Consider the following 14,261-nt stretch of genomic DNA (forward strand, 5'->3'; position numbering starts at 1 on the left):
ATGAGCCAGTTAGAGACCAGAGCTCGTGCAGCGAGGAAAGAGAGAGAGGGGAGAGACAGAGAAATCTTCATGCAGTTGATTTCAGTAAGCAGCTTATTTCAGCTGATAAATATTCTGGAAAAGCCTACCTGTCATCATGTAAGAATGAATGAATCATAGCCTCCACCTGCCATTCTTATATCCAGATGTATCCTGGAGAGCGCATGGAACAGGTGCGGGGGCGGAGCGTCAGGGGCTGGGGATACGGCCGTTCCCCAGCCCGGGACTCCAGGGGCCCGGCCCTCCAGCCGTCACATCACGATCCCACACTTGGCCGCACTTTGCGAGCCCTGCCTCTTGGCATGTCGAGCAGTGGGCCCATTTAAAGCATTATCATCATACCCCCTCAACTATCACCAGTAGGAGGAAGGCCTGTGCACATTTACAAATAAAAGCCTCCATTGTGTCCAAATGTATTTTGCATAAAATCGTCATCAACAGCTGCAAAAAAAGTACATTCCTACTACATCATCATCAATAATTTGTGTGTAACAGTGTGTGGCTATCATTTTTTTTTTTAAACAAGCAATGTCTGATCCAAATTAGGTGCATACATGTTTTTTCCAAAACACACCCGCCGTTAAAATGGGGCCCAGTGACCGATCTGTCCAAAAATGTTATAACACATCAAGGGGCCTCTAAACAACGCAGAGCAACAATGTCACTGTTTGTTCCAGAAACATGATAATTTTTTCCACCAAATTAGGCATAATGATTTCAATGATAATGAGTTACGAGACAATGAATATCAAACAAGGTTTTGATATTTCATACTATTTGCTTGTAATTGCTTTCACAAATGTGTGTGCGGGGCCTGTTTCTTAAAATAAATAAAAACATATATCATGAACTCAGCATCCAATCATACCCAAATTGGAATTGCACGTTGAGGGAGGCCTCTATAGAGTGCACAAATTGCTTTCACTTCTGCCCATAGGGAGCGCCACAAACGATTTATCAGACCATGCATTGGGCGTAATCAGGAGCTACTGACCTACTCAGAGGCGGAGCAGTCCCCACAACATGATTTACGATTCTGTGCCTATCGGTACATAACTCCACGGCACTGAGTAGGCTCAAGCGAACGTCACAATTCCAGTTCGCTTGAGACTGTGCGCCTCCGTCATGGTCCGAAACCAAAACCGAAACTGAACTGTTTGTACATATTTTTCACTCTTCATACCAGTAACCTGTAAACTGATTGTATGACATTCTATAGTAGTGTGTATATATGTCTGTCTCTTATGTCATCATGATTTGTGTGCGTGGGGAACTCATTTGAAACAAGCCCAGTGCTTTAATGAGTCTTCCAGTTTAGTAGACCTTGTATTGCGAATTTGTACTTCCATGTACTGTTGTTCTCATGTCTTACTAAATAAAGTACATCAATCAATCAATCAAACTTTTTAAGTCAACTCCGTCGGTAGGTCAGTATGTCTTGATAACACACAATGAATGGTCTGATAAATCGTGGGTAGGTCAGTATGTCGCCTACTTCGCTCATTCAATGGTCTGATAAAAGGTGATAATGTCCCATTCAATGCATTGATAGCATCCGAATGGGGGGTGGACTGACACAACCCTGTGTAGGCAACCTGGCCAGTGGAGATGGAATATCCGAGGAGTGCGCTTTTCTAGTTTTAACAAACTAGAAACTACAATTGCATTGAAATACCATCATACTGACGTTGTACTTCATGTCCTTTTCTTAATAAAAAAGTAAAACAATGTGTATTTAGCTTTTCCATGTATCATGATATGAGCAACATAAGATGTAAAACAACGCATATGAATGTATTTCAACCTGTGAATAATATTACAAAGTACAAACTGTGACAAATGCTGTTCTCTGTTTACAGGGACATACAATTACACTCATTGCTTTCAATAATAGTATCCTGATGCTTTTGCCACAGTTTTGTTTGTGTGCCTGCTTCTTGGACACGGTTGAAAATAACATGATTATATGATAGTAAAGTTACTTAAGCTAAGCCTTTTATGAATAACTGTTTCAAAGATCTATCGTCTCTAAATTGTTTAGACATACCTTCTTCTCTTTAGTCATCTCTATTTGCTGAGATTTATACTCTCTTTTTCACATTACCACACTGATTTTGGCAGAGTTTGGTTTGCATGCCGGCTTCTGGGGAACACAGTTGAAACAAATGCAATTATTCAAATAATGTTGTTTTACTTTTCCTGACTAGTGCTTTTCTTTGAGGGTCGGTGAAGAACAAACTAATGTTATAGTCATTTTTATTCAAATCTTGAACACCATGAGGGAACAATGGCATTTATTATCTCAACGGGGGAAAATAAAAATGTATCTCTTGCCTGTCCACTAAAATACAAATACTTCTCATTATTTGCTTTTTGAATATTAAAAGCACTAAGCGGGGTGCCCATTAGTGACATTTAAGACTAAACTGAATTGAATAAAGTTACTTCTTAGCTCAAACCTGTGGGGCAGGCTTATAAACGTTTGAGAAAATGGAATGACTTAACTGAAGAGATGTTTCCCTTTTTGCTAACACTTTACTTAAAGGTCGGGTCTATAATGCATTATAAGTGCATTTATAAGGCATTATAACACTTGTTATAACTGTTTATAATCATGTATGACAACTTATAAAAACTTGGACATGGATAGAAACAACGTTGACAGAGGAACATTGTGTCAATAATAGATATGGTCTTTTATTTTCATTGCAAAACTCAGGTTCTAGTTTTAAAAAAAGAAAGAAAGCAGGCAAGATCCACTGATGTACAGTCTATTCAAATAATGCACCAATGGCTATACTTATGGCATATTATTATGTACAGATTGATTTCTTTACTTCTCAATGTTTGCTGCATGTCCCCAATTAGCATCGCAGAAGCCACAGTAAGTCATTATTTAATCCATTAAGGCCAGGAAAGTATCTTTGTTATTTTTAGATTTCTTTGGGCTATACATATCATTTTGGGAGTCCCAAAATTATATGTTTTTGCCCACGACCCCCATTGAAATAGTTTGTTCCAGGGACCCCCCAGAAGTAAAGACTTGATTTTAAAATGTTGTTTCAGAAGATATATATGTATTCAAAGATTTGCACAAATGTTCAATATTTTACATTTTTAGCAGATCTACAAGCTTGTATATCTGCTATTTTTGTATAGCCAAATGTATAAAATAATGGTTATACTGTAGCTAAAATCTAAAATGACACAGATGCGTTCCCGGATTGAATGGGTTAAGATAGTTGGCATTTCTACTTTACGACATAGCTCAGTGGAGAGAGACAGTAAAGTGTGGGCAGAGACAGGAGATGACATGTAACATCTGAGCTGTGTATGTGCTGCAGGAGGATGCCACACAATCTTTTTTAACCCATTAACTCATTAGCTGCCAGAAAAAAATATCGTCTATGCTGCCCTTGCCAGCAATTTCCGAGTGTTTTCACTAACCTTTGAAAAATCATAGAATATTTTTCTTCTCAACGATCCACCCGCCGACCGCTTTAAAAGACGTAGGGGGTCTTGTAGACTCTGAGAATTTTTGCTGGTACGATAATCCATTCCATACAGATAGATATGGGCGGTTGAATAAGGGGTGGTTTTTGCCCCAAAACAACAGAAAGCAGAGAAAAAGCAATTTTTCCAAATCCTTTAACATGGAAGTGAACAGGCAGTTTTTTTGGCGATCACGTGAAGTGCTGCTGCTTTGCTTCCCTAGCGAAGAGCTCCATCTAGTGGAAAAACACTGAAAACACACATCAAACCCGTCAATGGTGGTGTGGGCTTTGGAAAGAAAACACGTCAACCACATCAATGGCAGAGAATGTTAAGGCCAGAGATGATTCTACAAATGTCTTTGTAGAAAAACCTTCTGAAAAACCTATGTTGCTATATATCATTGATGTCGGGCAGAAACCTCCTACCTCCATGTTTTAACTTTTTTTTCCCCCCTAAATTAACGCCCTACTTGATCATACTACAGCGTCACACAACAGTATCGAAAGTAGCAGATCCACAAGCTCCAAACATTTTGAGCTTGTAGATCTGCTACCTTTGATGCTTTTGAATTTGAATCCTTAAAAGTAACTGTTTTGGACGTATGCGGTTTCCGTTTCCACCCGACACAGACGATATAGCCAACATCTAAAATGACACGGATGTTTACCCGGTTTTAAGGGGTTAACGACAATGCAAAGCATATTTGCATTTTATCAAAATGTGACACTCACACAGTCATACATTAGCTCTGCACAATAGTACATGTTCCAGAAGAGCACTATTTGATGTTGTTCAAATGTGTCATTCAAACCAATGGGTTACACTTATACTTCGTTGACGATGATAACAACGTAAATTAGGCTATAGTAGTCTTTTTCCCTTTGTCTTTTCCCCCAATCCTTTTATTGTGACAATACAGCAAAAGCTGCTACAAGTTGTGGTTCACATTCAGCTACATGCAGCTGCACGGAGATTGTGGGAAGTTTATTTCCTTTTCCACCCAATTAATCAATTTAATCATTATCCACAGTCACTTGGTTAATGATTACTGTGCACATTAACAGGAAGTAAATGGTGTGTATGTTTTTGCATGTCTGCGTTTGTGCATAGGTGTGTGTGTATGTGTGTGTGTGTGTGTGTGTGTGTGTGTGTGTGTGTGTGTGTGTGTGTGTGTGTGTGTGTGTGTGTGTGTGTGTGTGTGTGTGTGTGTGTGTGCGCGTGCGCGCGCACGTGCGCGAGGGAGGTTTGACGAGTGTGTCTCCACGTGTGTTTCTCCACATGCATAATGTCTGCCTGCATCTCGACTGACCGTTGAAGGATGCTTGAGCTGCAACAAACTTTAATAATTAGCAGAAGCAGTTAGTCACAAGCGACGGGAGCGTATTACACACAGTCACCAACTTAACTACATTATTTGAGAAGTGATGTAGAGCCTAGAAGTCTCATTGACTTCCGCATTAGCATTAGCACAAGCATAAAAACCTGCCTCGGTAGTTCCATTGTGAGCGATTCAGCATTCCTGCAACGGCAAAATGAGTTTCACTCTGGGACACATGTGGAAGGGAGATGGACGAGAAAGGTATGGGGAAGGGACAAATTATAATGAAATGAAGAGGAGAAATAGAGGAGGGGGGGTAGGAAGGAATGAAGGGACTAGGGAAGGGAGACCAGAATGAAAGAAGGAAGGGAAATTTCAATCAAATTAGGGAGGTGTGTGCGTGCGTGCGTGCGTGCGTGCGTGCGTGCGTGCGTGCGTGCGTGCGTGCGAGAGAGAGGTTTGACGAGTATAGAGTCTCTAGGCCAAGGACGAGATGGATCTGGTAATGTATCCATAGCAACAAGGGCCTTTAATCCCATTACTATTTCCTCTGCGTGTTTAATTATGAGCTCAGGGACTGGGGCCCCCTAAAGGCAGCATAATGAACTGCGGTGTGCACCAGTGGCTCCGGTTAAATTGCTGTGGGAAGGGTCGGGTGGAGGGAGCTAATGAGCACATGGATTAACAGCTCCCAGCCAGGCTGTCACAGCAATCACTGCACAATGGAGCGCTCGCACACGCACACACAAACAATCATACACACACACACACACACACACACACACACACACACACACACACACACACACACACACACACACACACACACACACACATTTGTGTGCTCACATATGGACACTCAGACACACACAGGAGAACAATGCTAAACCCGAGGAAGGCAGAAAGGAACCTGCTGACACTACACAGTAAAATCCTCTCTCACACACACACACACACACACACACACACACACACACACACACGCTCCGCACACACGCTCCGCACACACACAACTCTCCAACAAGATTACAGCTAAATACCACCACTGTTTGATGAAAAATAGATGTTAGACGCATTCCCAGTTCCATAGATATAAAAAGTGAATGGGCAGAAAGGGGAAGAGAGGATAACAACGGGAGTGCCCCTGTGTACATAACATCAGGAGATAAAAATAGAGACGGAGAGATGCTGAAATAATGAATAACTGAAAAAAACTGTCTGGAAACAGCAGAGGGCAACATGGAAACTAATATGCTCCGTCAGACAAAATGAGACAGAGAGCAGGGAGAAAGCGAAATGTTAAAGGGGCCTTGAAGTGCTTCTGATTTGTGTTCGGACAGTGTATTTTTGTTGAGAATTTGAAGAAATTGAAGCAGATGGAGAACAATAATTGACAAGGAGAGTGTTGCTGATGGAAAGAATGGAGTGTGTCCTTCTCTCCATTCTCCACCCTCCATTTCCGCACCGCAGTGTTTGTTTTGTGCGTTTGTTTGTTTGTGTGTGTCTTGACGCTGTTCTGTATATTTATTCAGGTTGATGCAAATGCCAGGAACATCTTAAGCGTTCACCTGACCTGCAGCCCACATCACAGGGGTGGGCAGAGACAATTTATTGGCAGCACCGTAATGACAGCCTGGCAGAGGCGAGCAGGGTAGCAAAGGTCTGCCTGGACTGATAAGAAAGAGAGAGGTACAGAGAGAGAGAGAGAGAGAGAGAGCAGTATAGCAAGCCGAGAGATAGTGGGACGGGGAGGGAAAGGCATGCGGATAAACAGAGAGGCCAGGAAAGCCAACTCTGAGGGATATACAGTATTGGAGGAGGAAAACATGATGCCTAATTTATTCTCTGTCATATGACACATGCCGAAAGTATCCGCTCTACAAGAGTTGCATGATCGCAACTCAATCAGCTATTTTCGGCACACAACAGTGTCGCACGATGAAGTATAAATCAGGCTTAAGAGATGAATGAGAATCAAAAAGACATACTGTAGAGGTGGAGAAAGGCAGAGAGAGAGAAAGAGAGAGAACTCTTTTGCCGGCAGGATATTCTGTAAGGATAAAGGAGCTGTTTTGGCTCTCTCCCTCTTACTCATGTTTGCGTTTTGATCTTTCACTCCCCTGCACACTTTTATTTCCTCTCTCCTCTATTCAATCTTCCAACTATACTAAGCCGAGGTTTACTATTCCCCACAGCTATCTAGCACGACACGCATCTCCCCTCTCTCTCTCTACGCCCCGCTCTTTCTCTATTCACTAATTGAATGTTTAATGAAAACGTTTTTTTCTTAAGAAAGGTATACGGTATACTTCATTCCATACTAAGTAGTTTAACTGCACTGAATGCTTAACTACAAGTATAACCGTAAAGCCGCTATTGAGTTCCTTTGAGTAGAAAAGGCACATGTGTTCCATTTGTTTGTTTGTTCATTGTACTCACAGATGAAAGCAGGTTAATTCAGACCGCATTCTTTTTTTTCCTGTCCTTTTTTTCTGTGGGATGCCGCCAGGCACCCCCTGGGTCCCCTGTATCCTCTTCAAATGGGAATCCTGAGTTCACCTACTCTCTCACTTTGAACCTCAAAGATAGCGTGGTGTGGCGAATGGGTTGAAAGTATTTTCCATTTCATGCCTCTCTCCACAAAGTATGTCAAGGTGTGAAGGGGCGAACTGGGTTCAGGACCCTGCGGCTGAATCGTTGGAAATAACATAAAGGAAAGGCCACTCGTCAGTTGGAGGGTCCTGGAAAAAAGTAGGGGGGTCATCTTGGCTATTTCTATGCATGCACATAGTTGGGAATTTAAAACCTATGTGACCTCTTGTCCAGACCTCTCTCCAACAGCTGTGATACCTCTTCAGATACCTGCCTGAATTATTGAATGCACAGCAGGACAGGGCCCCGATCGCTGCCAGCCACTATGACAGATAGACAGATGGTGTTTCTATTTAATGATTGACCTGCCGTCGCTCCTAGCAATTTGAATCCCATTTCCCCCCTCCCATCCATTTCACAAACCCGCACCCTGGATTTGTGAAAAAGTCATTTCATAACCAGGTGTGAGTCCAACACCACTCGCCGACTTCTACTGTAAAAGCCTGTAACGAGATGGATTTGAATACATTTCCTATGCTAAACAAGTTGGCATGTTCACCTGTGTCTGAGTTATTACCGGGGAGGAGTAGCAAGTGTCAGACAGTTATATAAATTTTGATGGGCCATGTGCCTGTCACAATCCTCGGCTTACCCTGAAATCTGGACATGAACACGGTGTGAGTGGAAGGGAGGGATGGATGGGGTGAAGAAAGGGTTTACGGGATGCGTGGAACAGTGGAAAATCTGTAAAATTCCAGAGAGATAACAAACAACTAGAGGGAGTGAGGCATGCAACATTTTGTAGGAGGAAGAAGGAGAAGAGGAGCACAAAACATTTGTTTTATGTACTTGCAGGGTGCCTTTGAGAGGATGAGATTAGACGGTTGTTTGGCGTTGTATTTTTTTTTTGTGGTTTTGGAACGATTACACACAAATGATTTGATGCACAGCTTTGTTCCTACAGTACCCATCTCCAGTGCCTTGCCTTTTTCGGTGGTACATAGGGTTGGGTGAGATTTTAACCACTTAAACTACATGTACCCCGGTCAACAGTATACTTAGTTGATCAAGGTTTCCCCAGAACTCTATCTATACCAGAATAGGGACTCATGCGTTTAAGATTTAAGATACTGTACAAATATATTTCATTCACATTCCTAAAACTACACCAGATGTTTAGTCATGTTACATGACTTATTTATTAGTTATAAGGTTTTCCAACAGCGCCAATGTTATCTTGTCAGAACACACATGAAATAAAATATTATTTCATGAGTAATTCATTCCACAAACTGGCCCTGTGCTGCAATGCTTGTTTTTTTGGAAGTCCAAGAAGATTTACAACATTTTGTGGCATTTAGCTGGTATTCTAATCCAGATTGATTTACTGTACATAGAGTAAGCATTGAGAGTGAGAAATCATTCAACCTGTGACCTTTACATTATAGGACAGGAGGCCACCAGGCCACAATACAGGTGTGAGGCCAACGCCACTTTTCAGAGAAAGGTTAACTCAAAATACTGTAAGTTAGATGGCCCTATCAGTCACTTCTCCTATAATATAATATTAAGCAGTATTCAGCTGTAATTGTTCTGTCTTTTCAGTCAAGTGATATGATACACATGGAATTTGTCCATATTGATGTTCTCCCTAACAGTGTGTTCATTACTCATTAGCAGCAGTCATACTGCTGCTGTCAAATCAATGAGACCTTTTCACTTTGGCGAGCATGCACCCACACCAGAGCCAAAGCAAATTTCCGTTTTGCACTAAAGGGCTATAAAATGTGACTAGAGCACAGACCGCTGCCAGAGTGACAGTTTGTCTATATGGTGTTGCGGTGCTTCTGGTGCTATGTCCCATTTTGACCAATATAAGTTCATGCCGGACTGTGAGACAGCTACAGTAATATGAGGTGATGTCTCTTACTGACTGACTGACTGACTTCCCTCCCTCCCTCCCAATGTGAAAATTTGGCCTAATGGTGGTGCTAGAGGAAAGGCTATGGGGTCACCAATATCAATGGGGGAGCATGAAGATACACAACAAATTCTATGGCAATCCAGCCAGTAGGTTTCAAGATGCCTTGTTTTGGACCAAAATGTTGCACGGACCAACAGACAGATCGACCAAATGTGCCACCTTAAGAGCCCCACTGCTAGTAGCTAAACATGGCATAGCTAACATCAAGGCAGGCTGACAAAAGTGTAAAATATGTTTTGTTTGGTTGACTGATGAGCCGACAACCCTGAAGAAGCCTGTATGTCGAAGCCTTCGTTTGAGCTCATTGAAATAAAAATAAAAAAGACTTATACTTCGTGGCTACGAGCTGTGCGACTTCCTTTTTTTAAACATTGACTGGCAAGCTTAAAAATAATATCATCCCAAAGCCTTGAGTGGTGTCCAGATGTAAAACCTTCTAGCATGATGAACATGTATAATACTTTACCCATCCTAACTATTAGGAGCAGTGGACGCTATAATACAGCATCTGGGGAGCAGTTAGGGGCAAAGTGCACTTGGGACACTTCAACAAATAGACTGGGTAAGCAGAGGGTTGAACTGGCATCCTTCCGATTCCCAGACCCACTCAGATACAGCATGTGCTACTGTATTAGGGCCTCGTACGAGGACTTATCTTTCCAAAATGAAAGCAGGTGGTGTTCAGAATGTTTTGCCATATTTTGTTCTTAACTGGTGAAATTGTTAAACATATCAACGTAACAAGAGTAAACAAACTCTTAACTTCACATACATTCAAATGCTTGATTGAATTTCTTCACTTTGACATTCAGAGCACTGGGCTCTAGATGTAGTTAACATCTAATGCATCTAATGCATTGCAGAATTTCAGTAGAGCGGTGTATGATAATGTATGTATGATTCAGTGTATGATCATGTATTATGTATGCTCTGCTGTGCGAGAGGCCATTAATAACATACTACTCTTACAGAATTAAAGTAGGGATATTATAGAGGGGAACACTTTATTTCATATAAATCATTAGTACACTATAGAGTACGGAAGATCAGACAGATAATACTTGACAATCAGGTCTTCACAAAGGGATACATCTTCAGTTCACATTATATTGAATATATACATCAGTTTGTTGTACATGTACATTAGAAGCTGATGTGTTACTTACAATTGTTTTCTTTAAATCTACCCATTTTATCTGTGTTCCCATCTTATGTTATAAATATGTGAATCACTCTATCATTCTCCACACATAACTGCTTGCCTTCAGTGTTTATGTTAAGTGTTACACTCATTACAGTAAGTGAATTACTTTGACACTTTTACTTGTACATATTCCTAGTGCAGTTTAGACTCAGTGCAGTCTTACTTTTTCGCAGTGTTATGTGTATGCAGGTCAAAGTTATTGTACATTTCTTGTTCAAAGCTTTGACAGGTTCTGAATCTGATTCTGATCTCTCTAGATTGAGGACATGCAGTGGCCCAGAGGTGAGCAGGAAATCCCCAGCTCCGTGTGCAGCCTGCCCTGCAAGACTGGTGAGAGGAAGAAGGTGGTAAAGGGCATGCCCTGTTGCTGGCACTGCGAGCCATGTGACGGCTACCAGTACCAGTATGACGAGTTCACCTGCAAGCTGTGCTCTTACAACATGAGACCCATCGCCAACCGCACTGCCTGCCAGCCCATACCCATCATCAAACTGGAGTGGCACTCACCCTGGGCGGTGATCCCGGTCTTCCTGGCCATGATCGGGATCATCGCCACCATTTTTGTCATGGCCACCTTCATACGGTACAACGACACACCCATTGTGCGGGCGTCTGGCAGGGAGCTGAGCTACGTGCTCCTAACAGGGATCTTCCTGTGCTACATCATTACGTTCCTGATGATCGCCAAGCCGGACGTGGGTGTGTGCTCCTTCCGGAGGATCTTCCTGGGTCTGGGGATGTGTATCAGCTACGCTGCGCTGCTCACCAAGACCAATCGCATCTATCGTATCTTCGAGCAGGGCAAGAAGTCAGTGACGGCTCCAAGGCTAATAAGCCCCACCTCCCAGCTGGCCATCACCTCCAGTCTCATCTCGGTACAGCTGCTGGGGGTGTTCATCTGGTTCGGGGTGGACCCGCCCAACACCATCATTGACTATGATGAGCAGAAAACCATCAACCCTAGCCTGGCCCGGGGGGTGTTAAAATGTGACATCACGGATCTGCAGATCATCTGTTCGCTGGGTTACAGCATCTTGTTGATGGTCACATGTACTGTGTATGCCATAAAGACTCGCGGGGTCCCGGAGAGTTTTAATGAGGCCAAGCCCATTGGGTTTACCATGTACACCACCTGCATCGTGTGGCTGGCTTTCATACCAATCTTCTTTGGCACAGCACAGTCAGCGGAAAAGGTAAGAGGTTGGAAGATGGATGGATGGATGGATTAGAGAGGGACACTCGAGGGACACACACATTTTTTTTATGAATGTTGAACTGAACATATGTATTTGCAAAAAGGTAACGTGAATGTGAGCATTATTAACTCCCGCGGAAAATGATGAACACTCACTGTTGCAAGTTGGTGGATAGAGACACTTATCATATTGTGGCTGTTTCTAAATATCAAGAACAGATTTGTGTTTTGGGGAAGAATGTCTTATTAATAATTAATAACTTATTGAAGAGAAATATACTTATATTCTTGCTATTACTTTCATTGGTTGGTTAAAACCACCAGGATTCAAAAACATAATAAAAACTCAAAAAACATGATCCGTCTTTAAGGCTTCTAGACAAGCTTCATCTGGCACTAGACAGATACCAGTAAGACTCCCTAATCGGGAGATAAGCGACCGTAGGTCACATGTATACAGAAGAGGGCTGTAACGGCGATTGGTTCCTAGTTGTGTGGGCAATGTATAGTTTTGTTTGGTGGTCTAAGAAATGTGGTGGCAGGCATGTTGATGACATGAGTGTACACATACTGTGTAGTGTGTAGCAATTTGCGTGTTTTTAGGGGCAAAACTGTAGGAGTAGTGGGCAAAAATGTGTTGTGAAAAGCGGCCTGAAGGTGGCGCTAGAAGAGGGCCATGTGAGAAATTAGGGGTGGGGTGTCCGCGTTGCCTTGGCGGACGAATAGGTACCGGCCGCGGCTCTCCCGGACGCTCCTAGCCCGAGTTACGGCATTTTATGTGAGCTGCAGTGGCAGGGGGTCCTCCACTGGGGGCGCCACCACTTTTGCATCCGTTCTGGAGCACCAGGAGTGGGTGGTCCCCGGGAATGCCCCGTGAGCAGCCCCGTTGGGGTGGTCATTTGGTAATTTGTCCACATGTGCTCATTTTTTACACTTGGGGGTCCCCGAGGCAGCTGGGGCATGGATCGGGGCAACGGGTGCGGAGATATGAGCAGGGCAAAAGTGTGACGGGACGGACGGACACCTGGAGCAGGTTTCTATAGTAAATGCGACCTACGGTCGCAATAATTCCTGGCCCTGCAAAGAACAGTAATGTTTTGATAACATCAATAATAATGTAATCAGCCTGTTTTGTCAGTTCTCTTTAAACTGAAAAATATTCTATTAGAAGTGTGGTGTTTTTCTTGTTATCTTTTATGACCCTGGTTGTTGGTGGTTCTCATCATTTCATTCCCTGGTACTGATGAAGCAGTTTACAAAAAAGAAGTCAGAAGGAAGCAGTAGCTGTTATCTCCAGATTTTAAACTGTAACCATAGGTGGTTGGCTCTCCAGAGACGCTGCACTGCTGTAGCAGGGCTGGGAACAGGTCTCTAAAGCCTGCAGAAATAATATGAGTAGTTTGCTTTCAACACCGACCGATGGTCGGTGTTGTGCTGCAAAGAAAGTTAGAAAGAAAGTTGTGTTCTTTTTGTCACAATCGTGTGACCTTTATGTGTTTTTATGAGTAAAAAGCTGTTTTTATTCCTTGATGAAAGTGGCCTTTATGTACAGTGGAATGCACTTGGCAAGTTCCTTTTCAGAATCTATTCTTAGGGAATAACTCCTGTTCTATAACCACGGTCACCCACTCTCACAATATGCATATCAAAACATTTTATTTTCAAATGTAAGCTCCGAAGTAGAAATATTAATAACACATTGTGACAATGAGTAGATATTGCATTAACATTATTTTCCTCCAGCTGCTCTCAACGAGTAGCTAAAACGTCCACCGCCTGAATCCTGTAATCCGACAGATATATACGGTACCTCAGAAGGATATATTAGTTTTACCATGGCAGGAAAAGCAGATGTTATTAATGAGGTCCCCTTGAAGTGTGTGTGTCAGGTATTTAAGCCCCATATTTATGGGCCTTCATTTGGCCCATAAATATAAGACAGGAGAGGTTTATAGAAAAGGCACTGAATCTGTAGTGAAATGCATCGTGAGAGACCTTGGAAGAGAGGGAGAGGGAAAAAAAGGTTGTGTGTGTGTGTGTGTGTGTGTGTGCGTGTGCGTGCGCGCGTGTGCTTTTGTGTGTGTGCGCGTGTGCTTTTGTGTTTGTTTGTGTATGTGTGTGGGGGGGAGAGGTCGGGAGTGAACTGTGGTGTCATCGAAAGAAAGGGAGAGGGCAGGGATCTGGAGAGGAGGAGGAGGGATGCCTGATGTGCTAGGAGAGAAAAAATAGAGTACAGAAGAGAGAGTGACGGATGAAGAGGGAAATGTAGAGATAGACACAGAGAGAGCATCGCAAGAAAAATACAAAATATACAATGAATGAAAGAACGAGGTGAGCCATGCAGCATTGCAGATGGAAATAAAGGAGACGGAGAGATGCGAGAGAGAGAGAGAGAGAGAGAGAGAGAGAGAGAGAGAGAGCGAGCGAGAGAGAG

The 14,261-nt window shown here is 42.8% G+C and overlaps 1 protein-coding gene across 1 annotated transcript in view; it reads left to right on the forward strand.

The window, feature by feature from the left end:
* grm7 (glutamate metabotropic receptor 7) overlaps nt 1–14,261 on the forward strand; it is a gene marked incomplete at both ends in the record, with an annotated part of 194,637 nt that overhangs the window by 133,020 nt on the left and 47,356 nt on the right. The window contains one exon of the mRNA XM_084062504.1: nt 10,890–11,825. Coding sequence (XP_083918630.1) covers nt 10,890–11,825 — 936 coding nt within the window. The remainder of the gene's footprint in view (nt 1–10,889; nt 11,826–14,261) is intronic.

This window comes from Gymnoscopelus microlampas, assembly GCF_963454915.1.
Source record: "Gymnoscopelus microlampas genome assembly, chromosome: 7".
NCBI lineage: Eukaryota > Metazoa > Chordata > Actinopteri > Myctophiformes > Myctophidae > Gymnoscopelus > Gymnoscopelus microlampas.